The sequence below is a fragment of the Monodon monoceros genome, unplaced genomic scaffold (assembly GCF_005190385.1).
Source record: "Monodon monoceros isolate NGI ecotype Baffin Bay Population unplaced genomic scaffold, NGI_Narwhal_1 Super_Scaffold_2, whole genome shotgun sequence".
Classification (NCBI taxonomy): Eukaryota; Metazoa; Chordata; class Mammalia; order Artiodactyla; family Monodontidae; genus Monodon; species Monodon monoceros.
In genome coordinates, this window is record NW_021703776.1 from 64,435,025 (window position 1) to 64,458,547 (window position 23,523).

The 23,523-nt window shown below is 40.0% G+C and overlaps 1 protein-coding gene across 6 annotated transcripts in view; it reads right to left on the reverse strand.

The window, feature by feature from the left end:
- Nucleotides 1-23,523, reverse strand: part of AOAH (acyloxyacyl hydrolase) — a 171,953-nt gene that overhangs the window by 141,081 nt on the left and 7,349 nt on the right. For all 6 annotated transcript variants that reach the window (XM_029233501.1, XM_029233497.1, XM_029233500.1 and 3 more), the window contains 3 exons: nt 16,512-16,607; nt 7,873-7,939; nt 128-227 (listed from right to left, as the gene is read on the reverse strand). In XM_029233501.1, the coding sequence (XP_029089334.1) occupies nt 128-227; nt 7,873-7,939; nt 16,512-16,607 (263 nt within the window). The remainder of the gene's footprint in view (nt 1-127; nt 228-7,872; nt 7,940-16,511; nt 16,608-23,523) is intronic.

The following is a 23,523-nucleotide window of genomic DNA, read 5'->3' on the forward strand; positions in this document are numbered from 1 at the left end:
GAAAATGTCATTTTTCCAGTCCCTGTCCCCAGACCACTGAGCCAGTGAAGCTGAACCTCCCTTTACCAGATTTCCAAAGGGCTTGCATATCACCATAATCTGACATTCAGAATGAAAAAGCACTCACCTTAGGAAGGGGATAGAGGTGACACAAGGGTTGGCCAGGGTCCTGTTTACAAAACTCCAGGGTGTGACACACCACATCAGCATTTACATCCGCTTTGAGCCTAGAGGGAAATAGGGCAAAACAAAGGATATTTAAAAGCTCTCAGGCATTAGGAAACAAAAGCTATTTCAAAAGAAGGTCAACTCCCAGAATGAATTCTAGTATGGCCTTTGAGTCCAGTTCCATGCAGCTGCTGGATCATAACGATTTCCTGCCACTTGCTTTTTCCTACTTTTAGAATAAGGTCCTGGGGGTCGGGAGAGACGACTCACAGCACTGAGCTGTGAGCTGGCCTCTCACACGGGCACTGTGAAGCTTTTCAGGAGAAGCCGCAAATAAAATTGAGAAAGGAAAAATGGACAGAGGTGTAATTTCATGGGAACAACATTATTTTTTTTAAATTTATTTATTTAATTAATTTATTTTTGGCTGTGTTGGCTCTTTGTTGCTGCACGCGGGCTTTCTCTAGTTGAGACGATTGGGGGCTACTCTTCGTTGTGGTGCGTGGGCTTCTCATTGCTGTGGCTTCTCTTGTTGCAGAGCACGAGCTCTAGGTGCATGGGCTTCAGTAGTTGTGGCACGTGGGCTCAGCAGTTGTGTCTCATGGGCTCTAGAGCTCAGGCTCAGTAGTTGTGGCACACGGGCTCAGTTTCCCAGAGGCATGTGGGACCCTCCCAGACCAGGGCTTGAACCCGTGTCCCCCGCATTGGCAGACTCTCAACCACTGCACCACCAGGGAAGTCCCAGAACAACATTTTAATGTTTACTGAGCCTTATAGCAAAAAATCTTTGATATAGCCTTAAACACCTAAAATTATTTTCTTAGATGTAATCCAAATCACCTCTTTTCCTTTTAAAGCAAATATATTTATCTTTGACTTTTCCCCCTGAGTATGGTGTAAGGATAGTGCTCTTCAAACATTTTGGTTTATGTCTGGGTTTGAAGGGGTTAAAACAAACCTTCCATATTCATTTTCTACATGCCACCCCCAACACTCTTAAACCAAGAAGAATGAGTATAATGTACTGCTTCAAATGAAGGAACAAGTCATGTGTGGACTTTTAGTAACTTTTCCAAGTAAACTACTGACTCAAACTCAAATCAAAACAACAAAAACAAAGACTCCAGAAACATACGTTGGTAATATCTAGAGACTAATTTTGGAAGGACAGTTATAGATTCTAGAAGCTATTTTGAAGGGTTTCTTCTCAACTCACAAGATCACTTAACTGTCCCCCTTCACTTGTACGGGTGGGTTCCTGGCAACTGTGTATATACTTCATATCTCCCGCCAGTTGATTGGTCCTCATTAGACTGCAATTCAAGTAGGACCAATCAGATTCTCTCTCAGGGAAATTTGGAATTGGTATTAAAAAGTATGACTTCATTCTGGGCTGTTCCAAGAATAGCAGGAGCTATAGTGACTGGGGACTGTAATGTCATTTCCTGCCATGAGGACAGAGCATTTGGAAAGCTAGTCTGTAGGATGGGGTTCAGGCGGCAGAACCCAACGCGTGCAGTGAGGAAGAGACTCTGTTCCTGGTGGCTTCCCAGTCCTGTTTCCAGCTCTGTCTGAAGCCTGGATATTTTCCTGTCTTTAAGTTCCATGACATGCTTTAGGTGCCCTTGTAATAAATCTACTCTAACGCTTTAGGTGCCCTTGTAATAAATCTACTCTAATGCTTTAGGTGCCCTTGTAATAAATCTACTCGAACACGCTCCCCCTCCAACTATTACAGTGACTATCTCTACAGCTACTACAATCACTACCACCATTCTTCTCTCCCTGACCCTTCTCCTCTTCCTCTTCCTTCTACTTCACAAGCAAAGCTAAGTTGTTTCTGTCTTTTTGTTTTTTTTGACTGAATGCAGTCACAGCCCACGCATGGGCCAGCCCTTGAGAAGCATTGGTGAGCCTGGCAATGCTTGGCCCTGTGACCAGGGCCTGGATGTAAGTCATTGGATCTGCTCCCTGGCTTCACTCCTATTTCTGCTTTATTTCTCCAATAACCATTCCAGCGACCCTCCATTGGGTTGTCCACTCCTCCAAGGGAGTTTTCTACCTGGACATGCAGAATAAAAAACGAGATTTAGAGACGTAAAACAAAAGCAAGGTGCAAACAAAACAAAATAAAACAGAAACGCATCCTGGTTTCACTTAGTGTGCATAAGTAGCACTTTTAATAGTTGCTGAACATTGAAACATCTTTAAAAGCTCTAATAATCTTAACTTTGGACTGCCAAGCAAAAAGTGCGAGGAGGAGCCTTGAGTCTTAATTTATATCATGAACATTCTTGCAGAAAGAACTACCCCAATATTAATGAAAAGCCTATTGGAGAAAGAGAGTCCATCTCAGAGATCTTTAAATATTTTGATGTGATCCAGGAATCCCATTCCTGGGCATCTATCAGGAAAAGATGAAAACTCGAATTTGAAAAGACACATGCACTCCAATGTTCATAGCAGCACTATTTAGAATAGCCAAGACATGGAAGCAACCTAAGTGTCTATCAACAGGTGAATGGATGAAGAAGATGTGATATGTGTGTGTGCGTGTATACACACACACACACACACACACAATGGAATAAAAAAGAATTAAACAATGCCATAAAAAAGAATGAAATAATGCCATTTGCTGCAACGTGGATGGACCCAGAGATTATCATACTAAGTGAAGTAAGTCAGAGAGAGAAAGACAAATGTTATATGATACCACTTATATGTGGAATCTAAAAAATAGTACAAATGGACTTATATACAAAACAGAAATAGACTCACAGACATAGAAAAGAAACTTACGGTTACCAAAGGGGAAGGGGGAGGGATAAATTAGGAATATGGGATTAACAGATACACACTACCATATATAAAACAGATAAACAACAAGGTTTTACTGTGTAGCATAGGGAAATATATTCAATATCTTGTAATAAACTATAATGGAAAATAATAAAAAAGAATATATATATAACCAAATCACTTTGCTGTACCCCTGAAACTAAGACAATACTGTAAATCAACTATACTTCAATTAAAAAAAGAGAAAATATTTCGATGGTCACTAGTATGTGAAAACATAGGCTGGGATCATGGCTTTCAAATTTCATTCCAGCTGAATGAGACTAACAATGTGACTGGCTAGATGGCTTTTCAGCTTTTTGTGGGCATCTGAGTTAAGACAGGAAAGCGAGCTCATCATGAGAGTCATCTGCTTGGCCCCAGGGTTCCTTCATAGGAGGTGGAGGGGAAGGTAACGTAAAGGTGACTAAGCTGTGGAACAAGCAGTTTGTGACACACAAGGTCCATTACCAAAGTAATGTCTACCAAGGGTCAGTAAATCAGGAGAGGGTGGCTGGTTTCACACATCTGTTCTCAACTTAATGGTTCATTTATTTAATTGATGACTGCTGTCTTTGGGGAGATCTGGTATTTTGTGGACTCAGGACGGTAATAAATAGGGCTCTGCTTAATCTTTTTTTTTTTTCAACCTAAGGCCAATATCCCATCTGTGGCAATTCAGAACCACCAGAACTAACTCATCATATGGTGTCCAAGATCTATTCTCTTTCCCCTGCAAACAGAGCAAAATTTCAAGTAAGTGAACTTGAATATGGGAGTGGGGATGGTGGCCCCTCATTCAGCGAGTGAGACTTGTGTTCTCTGAACTGAAAAATAGAAGAGGGGAAGTGGGTATGTGGTTTCCCTCCCCAATCCTCTAAGATCAGAGCTTTATCATCAAAAGACTGGAATTGAGAAGCACCCCTTTGCACAAGAATAGAAAGTGCTGAGCCTCAGACAACCAGACAAGTGTAAGACCATGAAATGTGCAAGATGCAAAGAAGTGGCAAAGTAGCATGTGCGCTCTTAACCAACCTTGGGACAGAAGGCTTAGGTATACACAATTTGTGAAATCCTCAGGAAATCTCCAAACCCTTAATAACTATTCCCATCCAACATTGCCTTCTTTTTCCCGGAGCTGCAAATAAGACCAAAATGGTCACATTTCAATTGACATCCTTTACTACCTTTACAGGTAACAGAGTTGTACAGGAGTGAGTCATGTGGGGAGGAAGCTTCAACACATTCGGCAGAGCTAACTAACAAGTTTAATTAGGATCGTGGTAGAAGGAAGTCAATGCTGATGACTGGCATCATCATAAATCAAAAGAAGGGAGCACGGTCAGGGTTAAGTTTGAACAGACAGGTAGAGTGATAGCTTATGGCAGGGAGCAAGGACAGAGCCTTTCACACAAGGAAGCTCTCAGATTTAGACCTTTGACATCACTTTCAAAGGAGAATTTATACATTAATATATAACCACAGAGATACACTCACAGCATTGAAAGAAGATCTTCCTCATACGACTTAACACTTTTATCTCACTTCTGGACCACACACTTTGGAGTGTACTAGGAATTTAATCATTTCTATAAATCTTGTCATTACCTTGTCAATGGCTCAGTTGTATTATTGTACTTCATATTTTTGCTATTTAAATATACGTTAGTTACCTTTAAGTTGTACCAAAATTGTTTTAAACCCTGTTTTGCATTTTTCTTCTAAACATGTTAGTAGTTTAGGCCGCTCCTGATTTCTGAAATCTTATATTCCCTAAGTTTGGAATATAAGCTTTTATGATTGAGAGCATAAATAGATACCATGAAGCAAGGTGAGATGAACAGAAGACCAGCATCAGCTTCGCTATGGCAACCTCTGGCACAACAGAAGTCAAGACAAGGAAGACCGAGCACGTGGTCACTGGCTAGGCTTGGTTGCTCCCGGAAGTAGCCCCGCCCTGCCTGAACCAGGTTCTTGGGCTAATGAATGCCCGAGTACTCAGGTGTCCCACTTCCTAACAACATCCTGTGGTTCGCCTGTGGGTAGGAAATGTAACTGCTGAATAATTAGTCCATGAATCATTGAGAATTGACCTATGAAATAATGAGGAGGGATGCCCTCTGGGTTAGGAAACATTTATTATTGGAAGCCTGAAATTCAGGTAAAACTAAATCATAAGGTTGTCATGTTCAGGGTCTACATCAGCCCAGAACTGCATGTGATTGATTAAAATAAGCTGTAAGAAGAGGCCACCATAGGAAGAGAAATTGCTATCAGCAAACAGCTAATATGGGTCCTGGAAAATTACACACAAACAAAACTAATAGTGGACGGAACCACAAAGGGGGATCATTTATTATATCTACCTTTCTTCAAAGTGGCCTCCCCCATACTAATGAGAATTAGTCACTTATGACTCTCAAAGGAAAAACTTTCTTCCCCTCCCCACCACCTATTCAGCCTCTTTCAGTGGCTTGCCAGACCCATTTTTTTCTGTGACTGTTTTCCACTTACTTCTCTGGTTCCCTGATCTAGGCCCAGGAAAACCTCTCTGGCCAAGCTGATGTTTCCCCCAGAGCACCTGGCTCAGACTAGGTGTGTAAACAGATTCATTGAATAGGCTAAATTGTTTTCTTTTCTTTAGTTCATCTGTAGTGATAATTTTATTTTTATAAAGAATTAATTTAACAAATGTTTACTAAAGGCTTTCTATGCTCAAGTATTGCACCAAGCCCTGGAGATACAAAACCCCCTGCTTCCCCTTCCTCCCTCCCTCCCTCTCTCCCTCCCTTCCTTCCTTCCTTCCTTCCTTCCTTCCTTCCTTCCACATATTCAGTATTTTGCTTAAGATGAATAAGTGTAGTCTTAGTTCTCAGAAGTCTTTCAATCTAGTTATCAACTCAAAAAAGTAAATGGAGAATTAAAGCACAAACAGACATGATAAGTGCTGTTTGCAAGTGCTAGGGGTTTGCACAGGATAGGAAGAGTGAGTGTGTCTGTGTGTGTGTGTTGGGGGTATCTATCTTAGCCTAGGGAGGGTCAGGAAAGCTTCCAGAGGAAATGACCCTGGAGCTGAGGTCCAAAGAAGTAAGATATTTTGGGGGTACAGGTTTTGGATGTGCCAAGCTGAGTGAACAGCTCATGCAAAGGTCCTGAGGCAAAAACCTTCTGATGTGTGGGGAGAATTACAAGTGGTTTGGAGCATGGTGTGCTGTGGAGCAGCCAGGGATGAGTCTGAAAATGTCCTCAGGGGTCAGTTCATAAAGAGCTTTGTGTAGGGGGCTAAGGAATCCTGCAAAGGGTGTGAAAATTTTATGTTGGAGATTGCCATAATTAGTTTTGCATTAAAAAGCTATCTAGCCAGCTAGGATGTGGATTATGGACTTGCAAGGCAATGGGCAATCCTGCAGGGCTGGGGTCCTATTAGGAGACAGTGGCAGTAATAGAGATATGAGCTAAGAAGAAGGGGTCCCTGCCTTCCAAAAACTCCCAGTCCAGGGCCCAGGAAAAATCACTGACCACAGTAAAGGGAGGGCAATATAAATAGAGGCAGGTGCACAGCACGATGGAACACTGATCATCCCTCGGGTCTGTATCATTTTAAGTTCCTTTTGTCTTTAGAATTCTGTAACTGCAGGCTACCCTTCTGTGGGGTTAGCTTCTCTGAGCCACTCTGCTCTGAGGCTAATATGAGGCATATAAAATAGGAACTATGTAAGAATGTTCACAGTAGCACTGTTCACAAGTGTCACATGTGGACAGTGCAAAACCAGAAAACAACCCAAACACCCGTCAATGGGAGAGTGAAGAAATAGACTCTTGTAGAGACACAATGGAATATTGTGTGCAGTCAGAGTGCATGAACTACAGCAGTGACACAAATCTATGGATGAATCTTAGACATACAAATTTAAGTGGTAAGTCCCCAAAGATTATGAACAATGTGATACCCTCTTCGTAAAGTAAAGAAATAACCAGAATTTTAAAATATGCTTTAAAGGAATATATAAAATAAATATATTAATAATTATTTATTGTATTAGCATATATTATTTTTATGATTATAATTTATCATATTAATACATATATATAAAGACTATAGAAAAAGGAAACAAGAGAAAGATAAACATGGGATTTATTACTCGGGTGGAGAAAAGCTTGAGAATGAAGAGAAGGACCGTGTGGTCAGGGTAAGTTATTGTCAAGGACCTAGAATTTGCCTTGGGTGGTAATTTGGAAGCTAATTACAGTATTCAAAATAACTAGGTAAATAACTAAATAAGAAATACAAGAAAGCCATGTATGAATCCTTGATGAGAAAATGCCATGAACAGGAATATGATTTATCTGATCCAGTGCTCTGAGCTCAAAAAAGAGAAAAGAAAGAAAGGAAGCAGACAGGTAATGATAATGGCGCACATACAGGACCTTGAGGGGTGGGGCTGGAGAGAAGGCCGGGAAAGCAGCAGGTGGGAGGAGAAAAGGAAAGAACTTGAGAAGCACGTGGCCCGAGAACCCAGGAAGGAGTGTAGGGCAAGCGCGGGAGAAAGGGTCAAATTCCCATGTCCCGCCACTAGGATCTTGTCACTTGTTGGCATTATTGGTGAAATTCCTTCTGAAATCCTCTTGGAGAGAAACTGAGCCAGGTTACCACACTGTAATTCAAAGGGAGCCTTTGCCTAGGATCACAAAGGATCTGAGTCAGGTTTGAATTTTCCACTGTTAACAAGAACTGGAGAGATATTACGCCCTTTTACAAAAAGTACCTCCAACTGGAAATGGAGCCAGCTACCTCCCAGTTTTCCTGCTTCCCCCCCATCATGTCCCAGCAACCAAATCAGAGTAATGTGCTGGCATACTCACAGTTTTATGATGTCTGGTCCAAATATGCTTACCACTAAGTAGCAGGTGGTCTTCAAGAACAGTTTTTCTAAGAAAAATCAGGGGAAATAAGTTATTTTTCATTATGATGAATTTAACACATGAGTTAATAATGATCTTTACTAGGAACTGAAGCTAAGTGCTTAATTTATTATTAATTCAAGCGATTAATTGTAAAGGTTTGGGAGAAATGTTACAGTTAATATACGCATGAAAATATCATTTCCATCTCAGGTTTATGTAAACGGCACTTTGTTTACTGTAGATGTTAAAGACCACTAATTTTTGATAAAAATACGGTTAAATTCTGGAGTCTCATTTTCTTTTGTACAGCAGGGAATGTCTGAATGTTGGAAAGGATCTCATTTGTTGATGACGACAGAAACAGGACTTGCTTTAAAGTAAATAATCTGAAATATTGCTTTGTTAAAAATATTCTCCTCTGATGTTCATTTGGGGAAAAAAGACTTTACTTTGGCTATTTAATTGTTGCTGTTGGTATTCCAGACATAAAAGGATACTAACTGTCACAGGTGTCCCTGCATTGCCATCTACACCAGAGAACACACACACACACACACACACACACACACACACACACACGCAAACCCATGGCCTAGACAACCTCCTTCCTGCTTCCCCTGTTATGAAAATACAGGAAGGCTTTATGGATTGGTCTGTTTGGACAAGGAAACCTGTTAAATCTCTGGTCCTGTTTCTCCAGTTTGTCAGCCGACTATGGAACCCTGGTAATTCTATGGAGGGCTTTTGCATGGTTAGGACGGACGGACTGTCCTGGGGACAGATGGGAAATCCTCCCTGAGAAAAATTTTTCTTGTCATATTTACCTCAAACTGGGCTACCAGTTGCTTGGAGAATAGGCACTATTCAGGATAAATATGGGAAAACTCTCTGGTGGATGAACAGAATGGGCTATCTACACACAAGAAAATATTATTCAACTATAAAGAGTAATGACTTTCTGATACATGCTACAACATGGATGAACTTACATACATTATGCTAAGTGAAAGAAACGTATTTCTACGATTCCATTTACATGAAATGCCTAGAATAGGCAAATTCACAGAGGCATAAAGTCGATTAGTGGTTGCTTAGTGCTGGGGAGATTGGATGTTTGGGAGGTGACGGCTAAGGGGCATGGAGGTCCTTTTTGGTATAATGAAAATGTTCTAAAATTAATGGTGTCGATGGATGCACAGCCCTGTGAATATACTCAAAACCACTGAATCATACACTTCAAATGAGTGAATTGTATGGCATGTGAATTAAGTATCAATGCAACTGTTATAAAATAAAAACAGTACCCCTTGGGTGTTCCTCTTTAGGGGTGTCAAAAAAGCTCTGATGTCCCAAGTCTCAGACACCAGGGTTTCAGCACCAGCTAACTGGCTTCTGACCTTGGTCAGGCAGCTACCCCTTCTGGGTTTCAGTTTCCTCATCTGAAAAATGTAGGAGTAGGATTCAGTTCAGTTCCCTTCACTGTCTTGGAAGCTTGGAGGATTATGTAACTGACATTCAAAATTACGTGAACTTGCAAAGCACTTTGGAAATGAGTTTCCAGTATCGTTAATGTAAAACTAGTTTAGCCGAGAGCAGAGCAATTTAAAAATCGACACCAGGGTGTTCTTTGATATACTTGCAGTGCTGCCTGAAAGGCAGAGAACATTTTTCTTTTTTCTGGTAAAATAAGAGGTATTTGCATGTGTGTGTGTGTATTTTTTATAGAACATTATTTTGCTCAAGTTGAAGTGAGTGGCAGCAATGTTCTCCTCACCCTCTGTGCAGGGCCATTTGAGCAATCAGTTTTCTCAAACAGATTCTGTGATGGTTAAGAATGAGAGGCTCCTGCAGAGATGGCTAATGTGGGACAAGAGATGGGCCTCTGAGAGCTAAACTTTAGATCAACACAGAAGGGTGCAGAGCAGAGAGAGGCAAAGTCTCTAGAAAAAGCCAGACAGGGCCCAGTCAGCCATGATCAGATGGTAACCTGTTACTGCTACAACTGAAGAAAAGACTGGCACTAACATAGTGCTAGTAACCTATCTGATATAAAATGTATACAGTTAAACCTTGCCCGTGACCAGGAAGGTACAAGAGCTTTTAATTTCTACAGAATCAAAAGGACTTGGAACAGCATAGGGAAAAAAAAAGTATGGCCATTCCCAAGGGCAAAGGAAGGTTAAAAAAGGAACAATAGGTGTATCCACATATGTGGGTGTAAATAAAATCGAGAACATCCCAAGTTGTAAGTCACTTTTATGTTTATCATCAATTCGTTTCTCATAAGAAACTTTTGAGGGGGTGGTTATTTTTACCCTCATTCTATGGGAAGGAACTTTGAGGTTTAGAGAGGTAAGGTAAGGCTGCCCAAGAGCATAGTGGTTCAGTAAGAGATTAAAGTCTTCTACCCCAAAAGCCCAAACTATTTGTAGTATGCATTTCAACGTACTTAGGACATTTTATTTGATGCCTCATCTACCTCAGGTATGGCAGGTATACACTAACTACTCATTAGAAGTTTGCAGCACGGTGAGGTGAACTGACCACTGAGATAGTTTTGCAGCTATGTGTTCTGGGCTGCATGTAGATTTTCAGAACCTACATAATGTGAGGAGAGCTGCCTTCCTCATTTTAAGACGACATGAGTTTTTAGCTATCATACTCCATGGAGATAAGATTTCTGCACAGGTGACCCAGGAAACTGAAATACTAGCAAGAATCTGAGGGCATATGAGTCTACTGACCCCTGGTGAGAATGATTCCATTAATCATTTTTCCATTAACAATTCTGAGATTCTTCCAAGGTGTTTACTAGTGAGAGCCAGAGGCAAACGCAGTCGGTGAAACTGAAGGTCAGAAATACTTTGCACAATTCGAAAAAATTGTATTCCCAGGCATCAGAAAGGCCCACATGATTTACTGAGTGATTATTCTCAAGAATGTTGCTTGCATGGTTTCTCTGCTAAGGTTACGTTTTATATACTTGTTTAGCTTTGGAGATAAATGCAGTACTACTTAAAAATAATTTTTTAAATAATAACTGTTTGTTGCTGTGCACATTTTGACTTCCTCTCTCTCCCGTTCTCACCAGACAGAAGGCAAAACTGGGTGCAGGCAGTCACTGTGGACCAGGCCTATTATGTTTTCTAGAAGGAGAAATCTTTAGCTAAGGGTCAGACTATCTTTGTCACCTTATACAATTCACGTGATCATTCTGTGCACTCTTTCCTATCCACAAAGTGGAAACAGTAACGCCAACCCTGCCCTTATGTCTGTCTGTCAGGTGAAAGAGACTTTAATCCGAACTGAGTACTTTATTTCTATCTAGAGGTGAATATTAATTAATGAAATGAAAATAACTCCAAATAGCCTTATTAATCCTTTGAAATGCCTCCAATTAAAAGGTAACTCTCCACTGAAATACCAACTTTCCTTCCCTTGGCAAAGTGCTAGCCTCTATTTTGCCAGCATCTGACTTTTCAACCTCTCATTTTACCTCAGCAGACTAAAATTTTCTGTTATGAGTCAAAAGGAGCCAAGGTGGAACCAGCAATCTTGGTTCATGTTGTTTTGTATTTTGCTGGTACATTGGGACAGGATCATCTGAGAAATAAGATTTTTACTCAGCCTTTCATCTTTGAACAACACAACTTTGCTTAAAAAGAGAAAATCAAACTCAAGGTAAAAATGGTGATATCTGTCAGTGTGGTCTATTACACAGAAATGACAACAATCAAAACAAGTCTTAATAATGATTATGACTTTTTAATTTTTCTTCCTTTTTGTAAAATGGTAATAACATTCTTCTTTCTCTAATTCAGAGATGTGAAAATATAAAGCAAGGTTTATAATAGATTTTGAATGTCCAATAAAAATGGGGATGGATAAATAAAATATGGGACGTTTATATGGTGAAGGACTATAGAGTAATTAAGAGGCTTGACCTAAGTCTATATATGTCTTGACACATATAGATCTCAAAAACATAATGGTGAGTGAAAAGCAGAAGTTGCAGAGTCGTATATACAGGAAACATTGATGTAAAACTACAGTCCCCACAAGGGAGGATTCTGGAAAGATGATAGTGGAGGCAGCAGAGTTTGGGAATTTCACTGAATCTCTACAAAAAAAAAAAAAATAGAGCTTCCAGATAGGAAAACCAAAACCCCATGGACGATACACAACAAAACTAGATATCTCCACGAACCCCAGAATACAACTAAGGCAACGATAAAACACTCACAATCATGAGACTTAAGGGTTATCAACATCAGTGTGGGAGAAAGTAAAGGGAAGCAAAGGGATGAATAGCAGAATCTCCAAAATAGCCCACAGGTATTGACGACAAAGTATGGTGGGCCAATGAAGAACATCCCCAGATTTATATTAAAATCAGCTGAAACTGGGAGGGGTTTTGCCCACTGCAGTAGCACATGAGTGCAAAGGACTCAAGGTCATAAGGACTAAGGGGTTTGAGTGGTCAGGCATTTACAAATTCTAGAAAATGATCTACCAGACCTCCCTTCCAGGACAGGGTCCACACTGAGGGGAAACTAGTGGGTTTGGAATCAAAACTGAGTTGGATAGAAGCAAAGTAAAGAGAAAATCCAGGTAAAAGTGTGCAGAGGGACAGAACCAGAAAATTTCAAAATGCAAGCAGCCATGTGTTTATTTACTTACTTTTTAACGCTACACAAAAACAATGGAAGAAGGAGTTCTGTGCATTTGGAGAAGCTACCCTGAGCCACTTCTCTTTCTAAGAGTTTTTGAAAACTAATTTCACATAAAAATGAGCAACAGATATGTATCTAGGTCAACTCCCATACAAAGTTATTATAAGAAAAAAAAAAAAAGAATAAGGAACAGAATCACATCCTTACAGATAGCAAAAGCATGCCAGAAAATCATGCCAAAAAAAGGATGAAAACATAACAGTATTTTAAAATGAGTGAGAAGCATTAATAAAATGGTATAAGACATGAAAGAACAACAGAAATCAGAATTGGAAAAACTCAGGTATGGAAATAAAAGAACTCAGGGAAGAAAACAAGATTATAAAAGTAATGAAATCTAAATTAGAATGAACACAAGAGGAAGGGAATACAATAGCTGTCGTTTTAAGAGAAATAGAATATGAAAAAGAGGAAAACTTTCAAGATAAAAAATAAATGAAGTGATAAAAAGTATTCATTCAAGAGATAGGCAAAATCGTGAATACAGGCAAAGAAGACTTAAAATATGGTTATTAGAAATCCCTGACAAAGAAAACCAAATCAAGGAAACTGACCAAATACTAAAAACTTTCCTGAAATTATAAAAAATGTATTTGAAACCACATATTAGTTTCAAAATGAGAGAATAAGAGCACACTGCATGCCTGAGAATGTCAATATACAACAGCCGACACCAAGACATAGTCTAGTTAGATGACTAAATTTTATAGAAGAAAAAAAAATCCTTTGAACTATGCAAAAACAGCAAGTGACTTATAAGAAAAAGAAAATTAGATTATCATTAGGCTTTTAAATAACATATTTAAGACACTTAGGGAAAGAAACTGTGCCAAGGTTTTTTTGGGGTTTTTTTTTGGCCACACTCTGTGACATGTGGGGATCCTAGTTCCCCGACCAGGGATTGAGCCCGAACCTCCTGCAATGGAAGTGCTGAGCCTTAACCACTGGACTGCCAGGGGAGTCCCTGCCAAGGAGTTTTATATCCGGAAAAACACTGACTTTCTAATATAAAGGACAAGCCAGCTTGTTATCAATGTGCAAGAATTCAGGGAATATTGTTCCCATGAGTCCTTCCTGAGGAATGAACTTTAGACAGCACCTCGACTAGAGAGACATCTGCATAAGGGCTGGTGGTGAACATCAATCTTACAGTTGCTGATGGAACTAAAACTAAATGAAGATGAAAAGGAATGTATATATTGTACGTAATGGCCATATACTCAAATAATGGAGAAATGAGGCTATCATATGTGTAAAGAAGGATAGGTAAATGAGTAATTATGAGATATTTTAATTCTATCAATCCCCCTGTCCTTGAGAGTTAGGACTTTGAGTGTGGAAAGAAGAAGATACAGATATGATACAGAAGAAGCTAAGAAAAAAAAATCCTGCAGTCCTGAATTTGAATTTGAAGTGTCAGAATGAACTCATATATTTTATATTAAAATAATATATGTAAATGTATATATGTATATTTTCTATCATTGTCAACAGAAGAAGTCTAGAAAGAATGACCAACTGAGTAGCAATGACATTCCTATGCACCCAGATCATGGTCTTAATACTATTTCCCACTAAAAGAAACCAGAGCTTCTAAGAAATGACTGATTTCAAGCCTGGGGTTGGAAATGTACAAGACAGGCTGGAACAACTTGTCACACTAGTTAGTGAGGAAGCTACAAAGACTACTTAGACTTATGTGGAAAGGACCCGGGAGCCAACTTGAAGTTCCTACTGGTCAAAGATGAGAGAATTTGAGCTTTAAAGGGATAATAAATGAAGTAGTCTGAAACTCATCAAATGTGTATAAATTCATGAGTTCATAATGATACTTTAAAGAAAACCAAGTGACTACTTTGGGATGATACTGTAAAGGCAATGAGTTATTTGAAAACTGGCAAGTAAAACAAAAGAATCAAGCATTTATCCTGCCTTTCTTAGCATGAATAATAGTACCATTAGGAACTGTGGGGAAAAACATCCCTAAGCTATGATGACGATGAGGGAAACTGTCTCTAATATATTTCAACTACTAAAGGAAATATAACTGATAGATTAGAATAGCACTATTTTGCAACCTCCAATGAACTGATAGACCTAGTCATAGAGCATGAACAGCTGCTAATATCACAAAAATAAAAAAGAGAAAACCACTTATGATGGCCTCCTGTTGAAAGACAACACCATCGCTTACAGCCTTGCCAAAGAAATCAAACTGGAGTCTCATCAAGCCTCTGGATCTAGCTGCCAATTTTCAGGAAATACAGAGCACAGAGAAACATATTCAATCATACCACAGGGATGCCATCAGCAAAATGCAGAAACTCTACACGACAGATTCCACAGCTAAATTACAAGGAAAAGGAAGGGATGGAAAGGAAACTGGTAGATTAAAATCGACTTAAAAGACACATCAAAAATTTAAAAACTGGGCAAGACTATGGTGTCTGGAGATACGCAGTTGGGTGATAAAGCTATAAAGCAATACAAGGAAATGATTATAGTAATCTTCAGGATGCTGTTTTTTTAGGGGGGAGGAGGAATTTATGATGGGTTGGGGCATGTGGATGGGACTTTTGGAGCAGCTACCTATCTGTTCTTTCCTGACCTGTGCTATGTTTACAAGGGTGTTCACCTTTCAATAACTGATAAAACTCTACATTTATTTTGGTTTTTTTAATTTGTTTCCTTTTATCAAGAAAAGGTTAAAAAATTATCCACAGACAATACTACACATAGTCTATGGATTCATACAAGTGAATGTAAAAGTATAAAATTTGCCAAACCCAATGCCCATCAAGTTCCTATGAGTGGTTCCATCTAGGGAGGTGGTAGGAAAATGTAACTGGGAGTGGGGGAGGCCAAAGGGCGTTTCAAGTTTATTTGTTACCTTCTAATTCTGTGGAAATATGTCAAAATCTTAGCAATGGTCAAACCGGGACATTGCAAACACATGTATTTGTGTATTATCCTCTCCCAGTCTTTATTTTTGAATTCTAAAAAAATGAGCTTATGAGTATACATTGAGACTGCATGCAATAAATTTTCTGAAAATGTTTTGATGCCATTGACACAACGTCTGTTAAATCAAATATAAAATTGTCATGAGTCCAACTACCTTACTTAAAAATAATAATGTAGGCATCTTTGAAGAATTTGCTCCTTAACATTAAGTGAATGAAAATTTGACTCTCGAAGTTTATTCATTGTGATTGTACACCTAACAGTATTCTGTACGAGAAATAGCGTCAATATTTTCTTTCTGCTGAGAGTGTAAAAAACTATACAATTTGTTTAAACCACCAATCATTTCCTCCTTTTGCAGGATGTGTAAAGGATTTTATAGAAATCCAGTTCAAATCAATGGAATGTCCCCAGATTATTTTCCCATTTGGAGTTTTAAGATCCATTGTCTCCTCAGCCTAAATAAAGCTCTGTGTTAGAAAGGAGGTGCTTGCATCTGAGAATGTGTATGTGGTTAAATTAACATAAATCATTGAAAATTATTCATTATTCATAATTTTGACCTTCTCGGTACTTAAGGCCATGATCACCAGGTGGGCAAATCATTATAAATGTGACACATAAAACAACAATCGGCCATTCTACATTTTATTCCCTAAATGTCCACAACAATCTCATTCTGCCATGAGAGATAATGAATGTCAGGGGAAAAAAATTGCCTCAAGTATTTTTTTGTGTCTTCCTTTTAATTTCTATGAGCTCCATAAGAATATCAACTCACAGAAATAGCACAATCAGATTCTCCTCTGTGAGCACATGTAGGGTATAAACTCACTCGTGATGGCTCATGAATGAAAAAAAAACGCAGACCCACGGCCAAGTGAGCCTTTCTGTATTTACCAGGCAAGTAGCTGCACAGTCTCTCCATTGAGGTCTGGACCGTTGAGTTGTGAACTTGAGCAAGCTGTTCAATCACAGACACCACCAGCACACACCCTGCAAGGGAGCAGAAATCAGCCACGTCACATGGAAAGCTGTGCTGGAGAGCTGGGAGAAAGAAAGGGGATATATGTGTGTCCTTAAAAACACAAACCTTTCTAAAACAGAGAACTTGTCTTTGCCATGCTTTTTATAATCAACCATGCATGTAAATGCACTGAGTTGTAGTGAAATATGAAGTGTGGTAAGAAGATTGTGTATTTGGGGGTCAGAAAGACTGGTTATCAGCTTACCTTTGTCACTTGTAAGCTATGTGACTTGGGGGAAGTAATTGAATCTTGCTTTGTTTCCATTTCTTTTTGATCACTATCTCCTGTAAATGGGGAGATAGTGCACGGAAGACATTTACAGGAGATGGTGCATGGAAGACAGCCACCACTGAGGAGGAGCTCAGTGGACAGTGGCTCCTTTCCTGTCCCCTCTCCTTCGCTTCTGCAGGACAGCTTCACTGTGAGTAAGATCATTCTCACCCTACACATTCTCAGCCCGTGACCTAGGGTCAGATTTTTAATTGTAGAAAAGCAGCGGAAATTGCCCAACGTTTGGAGTCAGAAGACCTGGGATTGAGTCTTGCCCTTGAATCCTGGACTTACCACCCATCCTTTCTAAGCCTTGTTTTCCTCACTGCAAAGTAAATAAGTTTCCCAAAGGGCTGCTGTGATGATTAAATGAAATAAAAGCGCAAGTGAAGGTGCCTTTGAAATCATACACTATTGTAAAATATTATTTTACCTCCCAGCTATAAAGCACTCTGCTTGAAAGCATGTACCAATATGATAAGTGTCTAGAAGGAACCTTGGATTAAATTAGGAATATATTCCTTAAGCTACCTTGATGTATGATGAGTGTGAAGGCTCAGAACTGCTAGGCTAATACCCCTAGAAGTTTCTATCACCAGCCTTCATCTCCTAAACTGATAGGGAAGCCCAAACCTCCTTTGTCCAAAGGGAGGGGACTCTTCTATACACAAGAGGTTGGTTGGTCAAAGATAAGTAAGCCTGAGAAGAAATTGTTAGGCTTTGTTTAGATAGGAGGAGTAGTACTTATTGGCAGAGGTTGGTTTCCAAGGAGGCAAAAGAAGGATTACATCCAAAGTAAAGAAGTTCCAGGGTGCCTGGCCCAGAAGTAAGCTCACTGCTATCCACCTGCTCAAGGAGCTGGGGACCCAAGTTCACATGCAGTGTCATTAAAACCAAATTCCCACTAGGAATCCTTGAGGGAAAGTGGCTGATAACAGATGTGAATAGTACAATTGGGCATTTCTTTAAACCTCTCATAAAATGAGAGATTGCCAGCAATGAGGGAGAGATTTCCACCTTTCTAGACACTGCAACACCTGAGCAAGCTCTGGCCTCGTTTGTTCTGTACCCTCTGGTAAGGATGGGCAAAGCTGGGCTCACCAAATCTGAGATACTTTGATCTTGATAACCATAGTCTTACTGCTCTGGGAGCACCTACTTCTGGGACATTTATCAACATCAGTTACCAAGGTTGATTGGATGTGCTTTTAGCCTAATCCATGCATTGAGGGTTTTATTACATTGCAATGAATTCAGTAGCTGATACTTATTAGCACTTTACAGCCTAAAAAGCATTTTCATATATATTTTGTTTTATTTTAAAAATAACTTTTCAAAAAAGATAGATGCAATGCAATCTCATTTCAGAAAAATTTTAAGATACACAACAATGTAAAAAAGATAAACATCACTTAAATCACCCAGAGATAAACCAATTTCACTTTTATTTTAAATATATAAAATATGTTTAATATATGGGAATATTTTCAACATTTATAATGCACTATTACACCTTGATTTATGTCCCTGCTAATCACCTGCTAAGTTAGGTGGAGTGAAATACATTTTAATAACTGCAATTGAAAATAATTATAAGTAATTATACTGCAGTGTGACAAGAGGATGCAATGTGGTATAGCTGAAAAGGGAGAAGCTTTGGAATAAAAAATAAACTTTTTTTTTTAAACAAGGTTCAAATACTGGATCAGTCACTTAAAATGGTGTAACTCTGAACAAGTTACCTACCCTTCTGGAGCCTCTTTTTAAGAATTTAGAGTTAGAGCATAAGTTCCTCGAGGGCAGGAATGGGGTCTTAGTATCTCTAACTTTGAGTGCCTGACATAAGAGCCTGGTTTGGAGGAAGGAGATAAGAGATGTTGGCTGACTTGAAGCCAACTGACTGGAGAACCAACCGAGGTACACTTCAGTTGTCACTTGCTGGGGACCTCCATAGGAAACGGTTAATGGATGCAACTGAATTTGTGTTCTGGCTCAGTCATCCCACTGACGACATTGCTTACTGTTTGTTCCATCTCATTACAGGAAAAGGCTCCACTTTTCATCGTGGTGTGAAACAACCAGCGCCCTCTCTTAAGTCAACCAGCAGATTCTCTAGCAAATGGTCACGATGTGCAGCTCAGGATCAAAGAAGAACGCGGTGGAGATTGGGTTGAGACCTCGAATAGCAGTCACTTCATACGGAGTCTTATCAATGAGCTGCAGCATCTGGCACCCAGAATGGACTTGAAACACAGGCATGTATTTATTTTCATCCTTGGAGTGGAAGGATGAATGCAAAGAGAATTGCGCTGCTTGAGACCAACCTGCTCCTTTGTACTTACAGATGTGGGCTTTTCTTTCACTCAGAGCAATCCCAACAAGGACTCATGACTTTTGTGGCTCCTTAGCACTGCTGGCTAAAATTGGAAATCATTAGATAAATAAAAAGGAACCAAGAAAAAGTCAGCTGTCTCTGAAGATTGGGTGGATCTTGCCACGAATGCCACTCTGCCTAGTGAAGAGTTATTATGATCAAAAGGACCCTGCAGAAAAGCAGGTAATGGGGCTTGAAATATGTAAACGCCCATGTTGGGCTCAGCTTTGATTTGAGTCCTGCTCACTTGGACATCCCTGCCCATTTCCAGCGAGCTCAACTCCCACTGGATTGTTAATTTAGGGTCTGCAGTGAGGTGCGTCCTGAATCCTTTAGCAGCAAGAATGGAGAAATTGACTTTGCTATAGTTTCTAATAAGAGCTTTTACTGTCTTGACAGGCTAAAAAAATGTTTTTCCTTGGAGAAGTGCATGTGCAGAGTAATTCCTCCCCTTATAGACTATTGTCTGGCTGCTAATAAAAGGCCTGGGTCTGCTAAAGCAAGTTTGTCCAAGCAACTGTTCATTTAGGAAGTGATGAGAGTGGGTGAGAACTACGTATTTTGCTCAGTGGTCACTATCTGAAATCTCCCATATGGAAAATCTCTTCTCACCTGGCAACTGAAAATAATGAGTATAATAGAAACAGACACCCCTGATATTGTAGGAAAAGAAGCAAATAGGCCAGAATAAAAACACCTGCCACAGCAATCAGCTTCTAGACACACATCTCAGGTAGACTGCAGACTGTACCACGGAATCCTTTTGAAATGAAACAGAACTCTTGAAACTCTAATTATAATCATATCTGTGCTGGCTGGAAATTCAGCCAACTGCAGAGAGCAGTCTAGTAGATTTCTCATTTGTCTGAAGCCTACACTTCATTGAGAAGCCTTGAAAGCACCTGGCAGTTGTCAGAACCAGGGTCGGCGTGACTACACTCCATTTTTGACCCTGAGTCAGGGCATAAATAATTCATCACATGGCTAGAATGTTCTCTGCAGATTTCAAAGAATTTGCATACATTATCATCTCATTCAAACTTCTGAACAACTCATAGATGTAGGAATTACTGTTCTTATTATTGTATAGACCAGCAATCGGAGGCTCAGAGAGCTTAGATGCCTTGCCAATTATGTAGCTAGTGAGCAGGGGAGCTGGGACTGGAACACAGTATGTATTGAGTCCAGGCACCATGCTGAGCTATGAGTACACGCCGAGAACAAACAGATATGATTCCTGCCCTCTCAGAGATCATACTCTATTAGGGAAAAGTGATTGTAAACATGTAAGCACGCATGCAATTATAAATAATTTTAGGTGCTATGAAGAAAAGGAACAAGGTGAAGTAACAGAGGGCAACAAGGACGAGGTGGTATGAACATTAACTAGAGCTGATAGAGAGAGAAGGCTTCTCCGAAGAACACACACAAAAATGGCTCATATAATGGAAAGGAGCAAGCAGGGTGAGCAGCCAGGCAGGCTTTGTAGGTAGGAGGAACTGGTGCCTACCTTACGGCAATGAGACTGGGAAAACCTGACATTAGGAGATGCGATGCAGGCATAGGTGGAGGTCAGGTCTGTGGGTTTTGTAGATGGCGAAAGAGGTAGGGATTCAACCTGAGAGGAATGGGAAACTGTGAATGGGCTTTGTGGAGAGGGCTGCTGCTATTTGATCTGTGTCTTTAAAATATCATGCTGGCTGTCATGAGGAGGAAGGATCTTGGGGGCGGAGAGATGAAGAAGGAGGCTATTTTGGTCCTGGAGAGAGGTGACTGCTGACTGGATAGAGTAAAGAGTGGCAGTGGGGATGGAGGAAAATGGGCAAATCTGGAATCTGTTATGGAGGCTGACCCGATTGGATTTATTAATAAATTGAGGAGAAATGTGAGAATCAAGGATGACTCTTGTTTCTGGTTTGGGCCCTGGAGAAGCGTAGAGCACAGGTTTTAGAGTCACACCACACCTGGATTTGGGCCCCTGCACCCCTGTTGGACCAGCATGACATTATCAAGAGCATTCCTCACCTGATCCCTCTCTCCCCACCCAATGCCCCTCCACAAACACCTAAATTCTGTTCTCAGATTTCGTTAATCGGGTGGGAGCAGAGGATATAGTTTTATATGTTGTAATTCTAATCAACAACTTTTATCCCAGATCTTTCTCATGTTGGTGAAGAGAAAAGGAAATAAGAAAGGTAGGAAAATAATCACCCAAAATGATCCTACAGCCAGCTTTGTTTCCCGAAGATATTAGTTATCAAGCCAGAGATGGCAGCACACAGCCCAGGTATGAACACTGAAACTTCACTTTTTCTTCTGCATCCTACTCTCAGTCTGGACATGGATAGGGAGAGTGGGTAGGAGAAGAAAAGAGAGTGGAAGGGAGGAAAGAGAAGGGAGAAGTTATGGTACAGCAGAGACTGAAGAATTTGTGGTTCAGACAGACCTGGATTCAAATCTTGCTTCTATTACTTATGAGCTGTTGTATTTGGCAGGATGGTTAAACTCTCTGAACCCAGATTTTGGTACCCACAGAATAGAAAAATGAAGCCCTCTTGAGTGGTACGTTAAAAATGGCCACAGACTTTTTATACTTCCTCCCATGAAGAGGTGATATCTATTTTCCAGGCTTTGAATCTGGCCTTGTGACCTTGCTTTGATCAGTAGAATATAGAAGTGAGAGCATGTCAGATCCAAACCTAGACCTCAAGAGGCCTTGCATCTTCCCTTTTGCCCTTTTAGACCTTCTCACTAAGCTGAGGGCAAGTGGAGACGAAGCAGCCTCAGGCAAAAAGGTCAGAGTCTGACTGTTCTTCCTGAAGTTCAAGCAGTTTTTCAAGAATAAACATTCCTCAATTCATTGTGTGCCATTGGTTGATTTTTAGTGTCCTGAAATGGTTGCTTGTGACGGTCTTTCCAGTTTTATGCTTGGTCTTAGATGGACTTTGTCCAGGGAAAGATTCAGGTGGGGACTTTGTCCTCTACACTAACATTGAAAAACAACTACTATATGAGAGAAAGGGTATGGTAGTGGAGTAATTTGTTTTCCTTTCCAAATTCTGAGTGTGAATGCCAGGAGAAAAATCTTGAATATCAAGCCCCTCTCCCTCAAAAACAAAACAAAACAAAAAACGCTTCAACCCACAGCTTACTCTTCATCTATGAACTTCTACTATATAGTCGTGCCTATTTGGTGAATCACTTTGGGACCAAGTCACATCAATTCTCTTTTGCAATACTATCTGGTGTTTAGTTTGAAGACTTTTTCTTTTTTAAGCATTTCTATGAGTGGTAGGCAGAATGATAAGATTACTGTCTCCTGATGTAGAGGCCTTACTTAATCCCCTCCCCTGAGTGAGGGCAGAACCTGTGAATGTGATTGGATATCACTTCTATGATTGTGTTACGTTCTATGATAAGAGAGATTTTGCATATGTAATTAAGGACTCTAGTTAGTTTACTTTGAGTTACTCAAGGTTATCCTGGGTGGACCCAACATAATCAGGTGAGCCCTTTAAATGTAGAGAGCTTGCTCCAGCAGTTCTTAAACAAGAAAGAAGTAGCTACGTTATTAACTTCCTTTGCAAAGGGGCAGCCTCTCAGAGCTGAGAGTGATCCTGGCTGACAGCTTGCAAGCACATGGGACCTCAGCCCTGCAAATCCAAGAACCTGAATTCTGCCAACCACTAGTGAACTTGCGAGAGAACCTGAGTCTCACATCACATGCAGCCCCATGTGACATCTCGATTACAGCCTTGTAAAACTCTGAGCAGAGAACCGGGTTATATTATGTCCAGACTTCTCATGTGCAGAAACCGTGAGATAATAAATTTATGTTGTTTTAAACTGATGAATGTGTGGCAAGTTATTACACAGCAATAGAAAGCTAATACACTATGAAATCTTTTTTCATAAGTGAGTCTTCCCTTAAGATATCCAAGATTTGAGAATTTGTATTTGCATAAGATGTAGATTCACATGTAATTATTCAGTTTACTCAGGCCTCTTTGCCTTATGATAGGTTTAAATGCAGGACTTCCATAGCTTATTTTCAATATTTTTTTTCCTGATTTCCAAAAGAATACATAATCACAACCCCTTTGGGTACTTAGTATGTACCAAGCACAGTTCTAAGTCCTTCATGTGTATTTACTCATTAGCCCGCCACACCACCCAAGGATGCAGGTCCCATGTAATCTCATCTTACAGATGGGGGACACAAGGTACAGAGGGTGAAACT